Source organism: Coffea arabica, chromosome 10e, assembly GCF_036785885.1.
Source record: "Coffea arabica cultivar ET-39 chromosome 10e, Coffea Arabica ET-39 HiFi, whole genome shotgun sequence".
In the NCBI taxonomy this organism is placed as follows: Eukaryota; Viridiplantae; Streptophyta; class Magnoliopsida; order Gentianales; family Rubiaceae; genus Coffea; species Coffea arabica.
Genome location: NC_092328.1, coordinates 43474532 through 43487063, shown reverse-complemented (window position 1 = coordinate 43487063; position 12532 = coordinate 43474532). Strand labels below are relative to the sequence as shown.

General features: G+C 33.3%; 1 protein-coding gene across 5 annotated transcripts; it reads left to right on the top strand.

Moving 5' to 3' along the window:
• The first annotated feature begins 3281 nt into the window (after window positions 1-3281).
• Window positions 3282-12109, top strand: LOC113712716 (auxilin-related protein 2-like). 5 transcript variants are annotated; one of them, XM_072067301.1, is made up of 9 exons: window positions 4028-4167; window positions 4365-4539; window positions 5023-5503; window positions 5587-5704; window positions 5830-5915; window positions 7083-7148; window positions 7475-7564; window positions 10784-10960; window positions 11669-12109. In XM_072067301.1, exons 3-9 carry the CDS (start codon window positions 5024-5026, stop codon window positions 11696-11698), a joined length of 1047 nt encoding a protein of 348 aa, XP_071923402.1. In that variant the 5' UTR covers window positions 4028-4167; window positions 4365-4539; window position 5023; the 3' UTR covers window positions 11699-12109. The 5 variants fall into 5 exon arrangements, with proteins under 5 accessions (XP_027092051.1, XP_027092050.1, XP_027092048.1 ...); XM_027236250.2 differs by lacking the exon at window positions 4365-4539 and having other exon boundaries at window positions 3282-4167; window positions 5227-5503; XM_027236249.2 differs by lacking the exon at window positions 4365-4539 and having other exon boundaries at window positions 3282-4167; window positions 5122-5503.
• The last annotated feature ends 423 nt before the right edge of the window (window positions 12110-12532 follow it).

The window sequence follows — 12532 nt, the reverse complement described above, 5'->3', positions numbered from 1 at the left end:
AAATTATACTCAGTTATATGGTTGAGATGATCTTAACCACTTAGATTTTTTTTCACTACAGGTCGGATTCGAATTTTGACCTACACCCCTTTTTGGTGGTCGATCAGTCAAAAATAATCGTTTCAAATAGTTGAATTCAATCACGTTATAGCGCCCTTAATATTCAAAATAACTGTAAAGTTACTAGTTCAGACCTGTAAGTGGATTTTGATTTTGATTTATTTCAGAAAATGGAACGTTTAATGATTAGTAAAATAAGAAAAGCATAAAAAAGACTACTATTGATTCATTGAAAAATTTTAACCAAAATTTATATTCATTTACAAATTTGATCGATATTCAATTAATTAAACGTACCAAAACTTTATCAAAATCAAAGTAGCAAACAGAAAAGAAAAGTCGAAAGCAAGCATTACTGGTTTAATTAGTTCACCGATGCCAGATTCTTTGTAGGATCATTTGAAATTTACTTAAGTGCAAATCTGTCAATTTCAGTTTCCAGCAATAATTCCTTCCAAAATTTAGAAGGTTTTTTTTTTTCTAACCTTCTAAATATGCGTGTGTTTGTGTCTATAAAAATATATATATATATATTTATATATATTGAGACAAAAATACACAAATAATTGTTACTCTTGCTTGCATTTATATACTTTCTCTATTTAATTTTAGGAATAATATCAGAAACCTACGGTGAGGTTTCTCTTAATATCACATGGCACCCTTAAAGTTTTAAAAACATTACTTACCTCTCTTATTTTTGTTATTTGTGTAACAAAATTTTTAAAAACTCTAAACTACCATTTCAATTGCTAAACAAAAAAAATTCCTAAACCACTTTGTTCACTTCAAAAAAATCATCACTTAAAAACAATTTCTTGTAGTACTACCACATCATAATGTTATACCCCATAAAAATATAAAAAAGATATTTGAAAAGAAATACACTTGAACCAATTTAACTCTATATGCTCAAAGCCAAATTCTTATGAACTATTTTTTTTCAACATCTCCTCATTGTCCAAACCATTAAATTGTACCAATCATTATAAAAATTAACTCAAAATAAGCAAATAAATCATACCCCACTTTATCATAATCACAAAAAATAAAAGATAAATAAAATTTAATTTATTATAATTTACAAATAAAATATTGTATAGTCATCCAAAAAAATGGGTAAGAGAGAATGATGGAGAAAAGGGAAAGAGAAGAAAGTGACTTTCGTTTCTTTTTTTTTTTTGATTTTGACATCTATTTATTTGATATGTGAATTATGTCTCAAGTTAGGATTAATAGAGCTTTTTTACATTTATTAGGGGAGGTAAGTGATATTTCAAAAATCTCAGGTGCGCCAAGTGATATTAAGAGAAACCCCAAGGGAAGTTTTCGATATTATCCCTTAATTTTACTTATAGCTTTTTGTATTTATTAATTTTTTTAATTAATTTTATATTTTAAAAATATGACATTTGAAATATATTAGACACTTGTTCGATAGACCTAATTTTAAAAAAATAAAATACATAAAAAAAAAATAAAAAAGGGCAGCACCGACACACATTTTGATAAGGTGGCTTACCTACCCCAGTACCCTTTCAAGAACGCAGAAATTAATTAATCCAGAATATAGCAATAAAGGCACGTGAAAGTGAAGGGATCCATATTTATCTAATTGCTTCTTTAGATTGGAATCTTATCTTTTCCTTCCTTGCAGTATGATCTAAGATACAAAAATATATACGTCGATTTAAAATTCTTTAATAGAAAAAAATGAATTTTTATACTTAATTTTATCTAATCATGCGATAAGATCTTCGTAAAAAAAAAAAGGAAGGAATACAAAAAATCTTAGCCATTAAATCGGTTCATCTTTAATTTAAGAAAAACAAACTCTATTCTTTTTCTTTGGGTTTTTAAAATAGGATGGCAATTGTATTTAGGATCCTTGAATCAGAATTTAATATCTACAGTAGATAAAAAGTACGAGCCTGTTACTTTTTTTTTTATACAAAAATATAACATATTTTCATTAAATATGAATCAATTACTCATTCTACTAACCAACACAGTATAAGAAAAATTATTATTTTTTGTTTCTCAAAATAAAACAGAATTGATTGTTGTCTTTTAATCTTTTAATTACTATCTTATCAATTAGTAAACACATGATATTAGTGACTAAATGATGGACATTCTTTGTAAGCTAATTAGTATTATTACAAGGCAATTCGCGGAAAAAGAGAAAGTAGAATTTCTTTTCAATACTCGCCAATCACGTTTTCAAATACATTTTTTTTTAATTTTTCAATTATCTTATTTTCTCGCGAACATGACATCACAAAGAATATATAAAAAAACCATATGAGAAAATTTTGAAATTGATTTTCAATCCAAAAGGACTCAATAATATCACTGAATAATTGATGGAAATTCTAACCTAAAAAAAAAACAAAAGAAATCCCTTGTAAGCTAATTAATTAGTTTTATGAGGCAATTGCATGAATAATTGCGCGTTCCAGCCTGAACCAGAACACTTGGGGTGGCCCCACTGCTTAACTACACCTAGAAACGTTGACATGAAAACGCCTTTACACGTAGTTGAACGCGTCTAGGTTTTCATTGGTGCGCTGAAAAGGTCAATTATACACTGACCCCTGTACCCCTGTACTACAGGAAATCTCAAAAACACCACAAAACCTTTTTGTTTTCATTGGTGCGTTAATTAGTTACTATTTTCTTTTTAATATGCATTTACTATAAAAAAAAAATTTGTAGTTCATGATTATTATTTGAAAAACCATTTTAAATAATCAAAGATAAATGGTTATTAAATTATCTTCTATTAAAGAATACATTTTCCATTAGATAAATATTGTTATATTTGAAATAGTTATTATCTCATAGTCTATTTAAACATGAAATGGCTTTTTTTTTTTGTTTATTTAGATTTTGATCAGATTGTACATTAGTTATGGATTTTAAGTTATAGTTGGACTCGCTAGATCATGTTAAGTGCTAATAAGAAAAGATTATTGGGATAAGAAATTATAATAAGTTTCATTTCAATTATTTCATAAAACGGTTAACATATAAATAATTGTTATGTTTTTAACGCCTGAAAATCAAATGATATGATTACTTTCAGCGAGTGATCTTTCATATTTTTTTAGGAATTTTTCCTGCTTTTAATACAAGAAAAAATTCTGTCGAAAAACTTGTATTCTATTAAATAAAAAAGTTTCTTGTTCGAGCAAATTGCAATTAGAAGTTCAAAAGGGAACAAATTGAGATTTGGCAAGATTTCAGGAGGTAAATTATAATGACAACCGACTTTCCACCGAGCTCAAAATTGAGAAGACACTTTTCTGAAAACAGACCAAGAAAACCCGAAAAAAATTTCACCCCCTCTTGACTCTTGACATTCTTCCCTGAATCTCTCTTCAATTTTCATCGCTCAAACTGCGTTGATTTCTCACCATCATCCCATCTCCCTACACACACAACACGCACTAGAAATTATCCTATTTTATCCTATATTTAAGACAACTTTGTTAGTACTTACTAGTGCTTGCACAAAATCCAAATTTTTCAAGAAAAAAACCCACAAAAAAGTAGTTCAAGAATGGATGAATTTGGAGTATTGGTGGAGAGTATTGGGTTCAAATCACAAAGGAATTCAGCTCCAATGGCACACTTGAAATCCAAACCAAAAACCAACCTCAGTGTTAACGATGGCTTCCCTGATATCTCTTCTGCAAATGCATCAAGATCATCTTTTTATGATAATAATGATTACTTTGTGGATGATCTTGATGGGATTTTTCAGTCGAATAGAAACAATTACAGTAGTTCCAAGAAATCTCAGAACTTTTTTGATGGTGGAGATGATATTTTTGATGGAGGGTCTTTCTTGAATTCAAAACCACAGAAGGGGATAATTGATTTTGACTCAGTTTTTGACTTAAAGAATTCAAATTCTAAGTCGAGTTCGAATTTTCATGGTGATGACTTGTTAACTTCAGGGCCAAGAAAAGGTGATGCTCTTGATGATTTTTTTGGTAATCTGAAGAAGGGTGGGGAGGAAAAGGGATCCCAGTATGATGATCTGATTCCAGGTTTTGAAGGAACTAGCCCCTCAAGGAGTAATGACCCTGGAAATACTAGGTATTTTTCTTTAAAAGCATTTTGTCCAATTTAATTGCAGATTATTTTTCTTTCGCTGTTTGTTGGATGTATATACCTGCCAAGTCGAAAGTCAAGGTGTTTGTTGGATAGAACTCTGCTGAATATTAATCTGCGCTCAAATTTCCTTTTTCTGCTTGAAATCTAATGAAAACATTGGAATTTTTATTTCTTGTTAGAATGGAATTGTTCCAGCTCAAAGAGTTAGTTTTTTCTATTGAGTTAGAATGGATGAGTTGAGAAATCATTGACGAAACTGTGAAATGCTGGCTAGGGAGAGCCCGTGTGACACCTGGCTATGTAAATTTGCCTAGTTTGAGCTATATCACTGGCTTAGGTTTCTGCTGCCTTCAGGTAAGTTGGGTGTTGGAAGTGCTCATGCGGGATATGGTACCTTTTAGTTAAGTTTAGGATATTGTACCTTTTCTGTTATTAGTTTTTGTTTCTGTTTGTAGAATGAAAAACTATATATCAAAAAAATCATAGTATAGCTGCTTTAACATATGTATGTCATAATATAGTTTTTCATGCTGTTGATGAAATTGTCTTAGTTTCATTTACTTTAAAATGGCATGGCAAAAGTTTGTCTTTGACTGGAGAGTCATAACTGAGCATGTTCAATGGTATCTAAATAATATGTTCACCTACAAAGCATGGATTGTCTTGCATGCACGAACTCTGTCAGGCTGAATTGCCTTCGTAGATCATATAGAATATCTATTTTCCCTTCCTTTTGGTGTGGTTGTTTATATTGTTTGCTTACTGTACATGGGAAGGTACAATCTCTCTTTATTTTGCTTTTGTTTTTTCATATATATGTATTTTGGCTCTGCACAGAATGGCATCAAAACCTAAAGTTTCTCAGCCTTCTAGTGGTTATTCATCTAAATCAAGCTCTGCGGCAGATGATCCTTTTTTGGTCTTTGAATCATCTAGATCTGAAGAAAATACTTCTTCTTGGCCATTCTCTGATTTATTGGAACAAAATGCTGGGAACAGCTCGGTTGAATCATCCTTAGATGAATTTGAAAAATTTGCCAGGGGTATGCCTCCTGGTGATGCACATGATAAGCCAAGTGGGGAAGCAGTTAGAAACATAAAAATTTCTTTGAAGAAGAAGGAGGACAAAGCCAGAGATAATGCTAGTGGTAGAGATGTAAATACAGATGCAAAAGTAGTGCATGAGAAACGAAGAGGAAAAGAAAAAGATAGGGCAGACAAGGACAAGGTTACCAACTGCAAAAAGGAATCAGTTGGAATTAATATTTTTGGTGTGGACACTCTTTCAAATGTTAATGGGCCCAGATCTCAACTTAAGGTGAGAAGTCTCAAGAACAGAAGTGCTGGCTTTGAGTTTCTGACAAAAATAGTCTTATTGAAGCTCTTGGCTTCTTGTTTCAGGACCCTGATCTTGATGCATTATTTAATGAGAAGCGAGAACCTGAAGTGAAGGAGACATCAATACAAGGAAGTTCAAGGACATCAAAAGATTTTGATGGATTGTCTTCCCTTTTTGAAGGTGGCTTCATGTTTTAGATGCTTCTGACAATTGGATTGTCTGATTTTTTCACAGCAGTTATTTTACTGGTGCTAATTTTATTGTCTTTTTAAAATTTTTATAACAGTTTTATGGGTATTGTGCAGGACCTGAATTCCAGGAAATTGAAGGGGAAACTGTAGAAAGAAGAAGCAGGAGACTGAATCAACATATTAAGATCCAAGAAAGAATGGTTGGTCTCTCAATTTTGGAATTAACTATTTTGATTATGTCTTGCCCTTTCATTAAGTGAAAATATGCACAATTGGGATCCAAAGTTGTGATTGGGGTGACCCTCAACTTGAAAATGTTTACTAATCTAAAGCAGTATGATGGTAACTTTTTGCTTAGGTCTGTGTTCTGAATGCTGAAGTCTACAGTGAAAAATCTCGGAGCTAGGGTCTGTAGAATCCATATGGTTCCTTGAGAACTACATTGTGATATGAGCCTTTTACATGCTACGTTATGTTTTATGGAATGAACACCTTGTTCTGATGGAAGAAAAGGTTGTCTACACTGCTTTCCTTTGATGTTTGTCATGATTACAGGGCCTTCTGTTTCAGTTTTTGAAATTACATAAATGTTCCAACTCACCTTGATGTTGCTTTTTCTGTTTGCTTCATAAGTTCTACTGCTAGGACTTCCCCTTTCAATAAATTCTCTATTCAGTTATTTTGCCACTTCAAGCATATAATGTTGAGATTTATATGTGGTATCCTGATTACATTTTATGGAACCTAATGGGAGGTTTCGAGTTGAGTAGCTGGAGGGGAGGTCTCTTATTGTGACAAACCTTTTGGGGATACTTATCCAATAAGAATAACTGGTCTGGAATTGCAATTACAATTTATTTCCTTTTTTCCCTTTCTTCATCTTCTCCTTGTTTTGTATTTATTGTTTGGGTGACTATTGTATGGTTTGGTATGTAGTAGTGTTCCATCTCGATGTTTAGCTTAAATTATCTAATTGGGGCTTGTGGAATTGTGATTGCATTAAAAAATCTATTTAGCTGGTTTACTTCATAAAAAAAATCTATTTAGCTTAAATTATTTCAAATTCTTAGCATAGATCTGTCTTCTGTTGTGGTAAGTACAGATTTAGGTTGCTTTGGATGGATAGCAGCTTAACATTTGATGTTGGTCGAAGGACTAGAAGCTAAGTAATAGGACAGATATCAATGTCACTATTGCAACTTCCTTGGAATTGGTTCTGACCTTTCCGTGAAGCAAATTTTTTTGTGTGTGTTTACTTGGAACATCCAATATAATGCGTCGTAGTAGTGTCAGACATCTTTGACCTTACTGTAATCCAGGCAAAAAGTTTCTGCCCTTATTATAGATCCCAATCTTTTTCGTTTCAGTTTAAAGCTTTGGAAGAAAAGACTCAGCGTGATCTTGAGGCTCAGTACGAGCAGGAAGAGCGGCATGTAAGTTTTAGCTATGCAACTCTCATCTTTCTCATTAATGTTGGAATCTTGGCTAGCAACCGTTTGTTAAGTTTTATTTTTCCTATGCTCTCTCCTTCCTTTAATATGCATATCAAGGAATCACTTGATCCAAATTCACTTCCTTGTTTCTCATGTTTTTCCTTTACCTTCTATTTTTGGGTGTTTGGCTGGGGATTGGGTGGGGCTATAGAGTGAAATCTTGTAGCAACCCATAGGTCTCATGGATTTTATCATTTCATACATATATGCATATGTATGAAGCATCCTATTCAGAGGCCTCTACTAATATAAATTACTTGACTCAGAGACTTGCTGACTGTCTGGATAATGATATCAAGCGTTGGTCAGCTGGAAAAGAAAACAACTTGCGTGCTTTGCTGTCGTCATTGCAAGATGTAAGATTTATACTTGTTTGCCCTCCACTCTGTTCTAACATTTTGGGCCTACAATTATATTAGGTTGTGTTTTGAGAGTTTTCTCTGTATTTATGTTGTATTCTTGCTCTCTTTATGACTGTTTTGGATTTTGTCTCTCTGGTAAGGATAGTTAATTTCTTTGAATACAGCCAACTTTACTCATTTATGGGCACAACATGGATTAAAGAGGACAAGTAAATTTGGGAATAGGTAAAATCATTAAAGCTGCTGAATACTTTATTGAATCCAATATCTGTTACAAATGTTTGGATTCATCAGTTTTTCAAAATTTAGTTTTTCAAATACTATAAAAATTTTTAAAAAGTACTCTAAAAGGTAGTCTAAATTTTTTTTTATGTTTAAAAAATATCCCAAAATATATTCTAAAAACTCTGCTACTCTTAAATATCCCAAAATATATTCTAAAAATATCCCAAAATATATTCTAAAAATATCCCAAAATATACTCTAAAAACTCTGCTACAATAAAATTTTTCAAAAACACCCCAAAAAACAGCTAATCCAAAGGGATTGGAATACGTGAAAGGAAATTCAGGCGATTAATCATGCCATTGAAATGGACTTCTCATCCCTTGGACATCTCTTTTGAGAGGGATGGATATGTATTTCTAAAGATTCTTTTTAAGTTTATGCTGGTTGTCCTGTTGATCCTTTAAAACATGCAATTTGAGTAACCAATGTTCTTGCCCTTCACAATTCATTCAGTGAATTTTCATCTGGATACACAAATTATTCTCCATTATTCAGTTCTCACTTCAGTGACTTCCTATCCCCATAATTTGAATTATTAACACTTAGTGCTGAATAGTTGGTTGCTGGTCTTCCCTCTTTATTCTGTCATCGAGGACAAAAGGTAGTTTGATGAGAATGGATGCCCTCCTTTAATATCAATTTGTCAACTTTCTTGGTAACACAACTTAGCTTCCATTTCTGCTTGGGTGATCATTAATTAGGTCTGGCCGCTTGTCTTTGATATATGGGAAATTGGTTTGCGTAACTGTAGCATTGTTGAAATATTTTTCTGTGCCATCATTTTTGTAAATTTGATAATCTTGCCTGAATATGGGATTCTTTATACTGAAACTGTTCATGTACTAAGATCCTTGTCCCTTGAGAAGCGTAGAGCAACTAGAATCTCAGTAATCTGGGAATCTTATATAATGTGCTCATACTCATATGTGGAGGTTTCGTTAGTTATGGTGCTGTACTTACCTTTGATTGTCTTCCTCCTTGTAATGCTATTTCATTGCAAGCTGAAAGATTAAACATTGCTGAAGATAATTTATTTCTTTCTGTTGCTACACTTGATTTTGGAGTCCGCTGTGCAAATTTTTTTTAAGTAATCAAGCTGAAGTCATGTACAGCTTGCAGCTGTCATTGCTTGGTCTTTTTAGACATTGCTGAAGATAATTTATTTCTTTCTGTTGCTACACTTGATTTTGGAGTCCGCTGTGCAAATTTTTTTTAAGTAATCAAGCTGAAGTCATGTACAGCTTGCAGCTGTCATTGCTTGGTCTTTTTAGAAGGCCATTCCTATGTTTATGATTTTCATGAGGGATTCACAGAATAGCTTAGTTCTAGTCACGTTTGGGTGGGTATATATATTTATATATATTCTTGAAAAGTTTTGAGTTTATTAGGATGGCAACTGCAGCTATGTGTTTGTCTTTCAGATAATTCATGGAAATTCATGTTTGAAATACTTTTTTCCTTTTATAATAATTAAAACAGCCGTACTGCAGTTCATTGCTAACTGAAGGTAAAAGACTTGGCTTTCATGGAGTTTACAGCTTCTCTTAAGATTATAGGGAAAGGATTTAAATGAAAGGGGACCTCATCTCTTAAGATTGGAAGACAAAAAAGGTGGGAGGTTCAACCAAACCTTTCTTACTATTTCATTGATCACTAGAGTTACAGAAAGTTTCGCGTAAAAGGACAAAAGTAGTTTCTCAAAGTGAATTTGGTGAATTGGTTGAAAATTTCATCTTTCCACTTGTATCTCTTGACTTGATTCTTTGCATCTGATAGACAGGAGACGAAATGTCATGTTGCTTATTAGAAGAACTTATAAGAGCAGATAAGTTGTTCCTTGCCTTAGGGAAAGAGTATAATTCCCAGGAATTGTTTCTTTCTCCCCTCATTTGCTAGAATTGTGAAGCAAGGGAGAGGATTAATGTGCGGTGCAGAAACAGTTGAATTTGTTTAACATGTTGACCTACAAGACATTCTATTTCAGGCATCTGGATTTTACAGGATAACTACAAATTGCAAAAATTCCATAGACCATATAGTATGGGAAAAAAGATGATAACTTCATGTGAATTAAAAAATTCCCTTATTGCAGTTGACACAGAGGCTAGCTGTAGTGGGGTGAAACTACTTGTTGGGGATTGAAGTTTTGGAAAAACATGCCCACAACATCTTGCATTACAGCTGGAACAACTTTGAGAACTTCAATCTTAAATTACTCCTCACTGAACCTCTTATGGCATGCATCACCAAGATTCCAATAGTTTTGGTGCTTCCAAACAATAATGTGCCCAAACATGCATAATCTACAGAAATGGGAAAAAAAAAAACCAATACTTTCTAACATGGTAAGGTTCCAAGGACGTCGAATGAAAAAACCAATACTTCCTAGCATGGTAAGGTTCCAAGAAAGTTGAATAAAAAAACCAAGAAAAAAAAAACTTTCTAGCATAGTAAGGTTCCAAGAAAGTTGAATAAAAATTTTAGGTGTAAGCTGGAAATCTGTGAGTTGGGACTTTTGTTTGTTTTCATCCTCAAGAAACCCATTTAGGGAACTTTTTTTGTGCCTTTTAGGGTGCTCTGCTGATCATCATGAATTAGGACATTAGAAGAGGTACACTGATTCGGTGCCTTGTACAAATTTGGTGAACATTAGTAATCGCCCAAAAATAATTGCTGATGGGACAGAAGGGATCATGTAACTCACAACCATGTGAAGAAGAGGAAAAAAAGGAGAGAGAGAGAGAGAGAGCTGGATTGTTGGACACTTTTAAGGAACTAAGTGGTCTCTTTCAGAATCTTTTCATGTTCACTTTTCAACATTTTTTTATCAATAGGAATTTTCCCTGACTTGTCACCTTTGATAGTAGCACCTTGAACCAATGAATATATGATCCTTGACTAACCATTTCATATGTTGATATGCAGGTGCTATGGCCTGAAAGTGGTTGGCAACCTGTTTCCTTGGCAGATTTAATCACTTCTGTATCTGTTATTAAGGTTTACAAGAAGGCATCTATGTGCTTTCATCCAGACAAGGTTCAACAAAGGGGATGCAATCTGCAGCAGAAGTATATTGCAGAGAAAGTTTTTGATGTTCTAAAGGTATAATTTTTATGAGATTCATTGTGGTAGAAGCATGTGGTTATTTTACAAAATTGTGGTTAGCTCTCTAAAAATTAATAACAACACAAGAGGAAATGTAAATTGTTGAAACTTTTCCACATTTTGTTTGGTCGACAAGGTTTATTGTTGATTTTCATTGTTCTATAGGCAAGGGCTTTATTTAATTATATGTACAGGTAGGTCACTATAGATTGAAACGCAAGTATAATGCATATCGTAATGATTAATTTAATGGGAAACTACCATAGAAGTGCAGCTTCTAATACTTCCCTATTATGGTCAATGTGAACGAATAAAGCTTCTAATACTTCCCCTTATCATTTTTTCTTTTTGGAAAAAGAATCTGGGGATCCCTTCGTTAAGTTTTCTAGAATCTGTAATTTTCCTATTGTTGACTGTATTTTGTCTTCTCCTGGAATACTCTACTGTGATAATTACGTTTAAGTGTACATATTGCACAAATCACATGATGCTTTTTTCTGTTACTGGTAATCATGTTATGCTCTTGTTAGATCTATCTATCTATAAGGTTATGATCCCATATAGTTAAATATAGGGGTGCAACCTGATTGTTTGAATTCTACCTCTGGGAAATATGCTAGTAAAAATTCTGATGTATTATTCATTTACTATGATCAATGTTGCATTTTCTGGAAGTATTCCGTGAAATTTTATATCGTCTATCAGGAAGCACGGAGCAACTTCAGTGAACTATAGTGAGCTTGACATTAACCTGGATAGCCTATGACCTCCGTTCTTGGAGATTGATGTTCCATGTAGGGCAAGTCTTTTGGTGAATCTTCTAAAAATGAGGCCCCTCCATGTCGGATGCCTTGATCAAATGTCCTATGGTGCATGAACACTCATCCAGAAATGCTGTACCATGGTAGATGTGCATGCTCTCCAGTCAGGAGGCTGTGACTGCGGTGCTGAAGTAGTGGTGCTTGGTTTACGCTTACCTATGTTTATGACTGCAATTTCAAAAGCCTTCTTTTTGTTATGGTATTTGGTCTCTCATGCAGTAATCAACATAATATTGCTCAATACACGGATTTGCCTCCACAAGCAACAGGGGTTTCGTAATTTAAATGTTTTGGAAATTTACCCAAAACAAAATTGTTTTGGAAATTTGTCATTTAATTGTTTCCTCTGTTGGGCATTTAAAATGTCTTCAGCTCTTTTTTTTTTTTTCTCTTTTCTTTTGAAGGCAAAATTGTAACTTTAATTTCATTGGTATGGAGGCAAAGCTTGTGTGCTTTCGTTCCTATAATAAACTCAAAAAAGTACATCAAAGAAACAGTAGTGTGACAATAAATATTTAACTTCTATTTTAAAGAGGAGGGGAGTTTAAAGATGTTTGAATGGGAGTTGGGGATGAACCATCAAATTAGATAAATACATTATAGCACTTTCTGACTTTTTTAAGAACAAGAAGTAATAATGCTAGGAGGGGTTCAAACTAGGGGTGGCAATTCGGGTCCAAATCAGGTTGGCGGGTCGGGTTCGGGTCAACCCGTCAGAAAATCTGTTGACCCGAACCCGACCCGCCAA

What these genes read in the sequence shown, in the direction of transcription:
- LOC113712716 (XM_027236247.2), top strand. Translation starts at nt 3,626, where the DNA reads ATGGATGAATTTGGAGTATTGGTGGAGAGTATTGGGTTCAAATCACAA. An exon ending in GGCCCAGATCTCAACTTAAG is followed by an intron (nt 5,504 to 5,586) that starts GTGAGAAGTCTC and finishes TTCTTGTTTCAG; the next exon opens with GACCCTGATCTTGATGCATT. An exon ending in ACGAGCAGGAAGAGCGGCAT is followed by an intron (nt 7,149 to 7,474) that starts GTAAGTTTTAGC and finishes TACTTGACTCAG; the next exon opens with AGACTTGCTGACTGTCTGGA.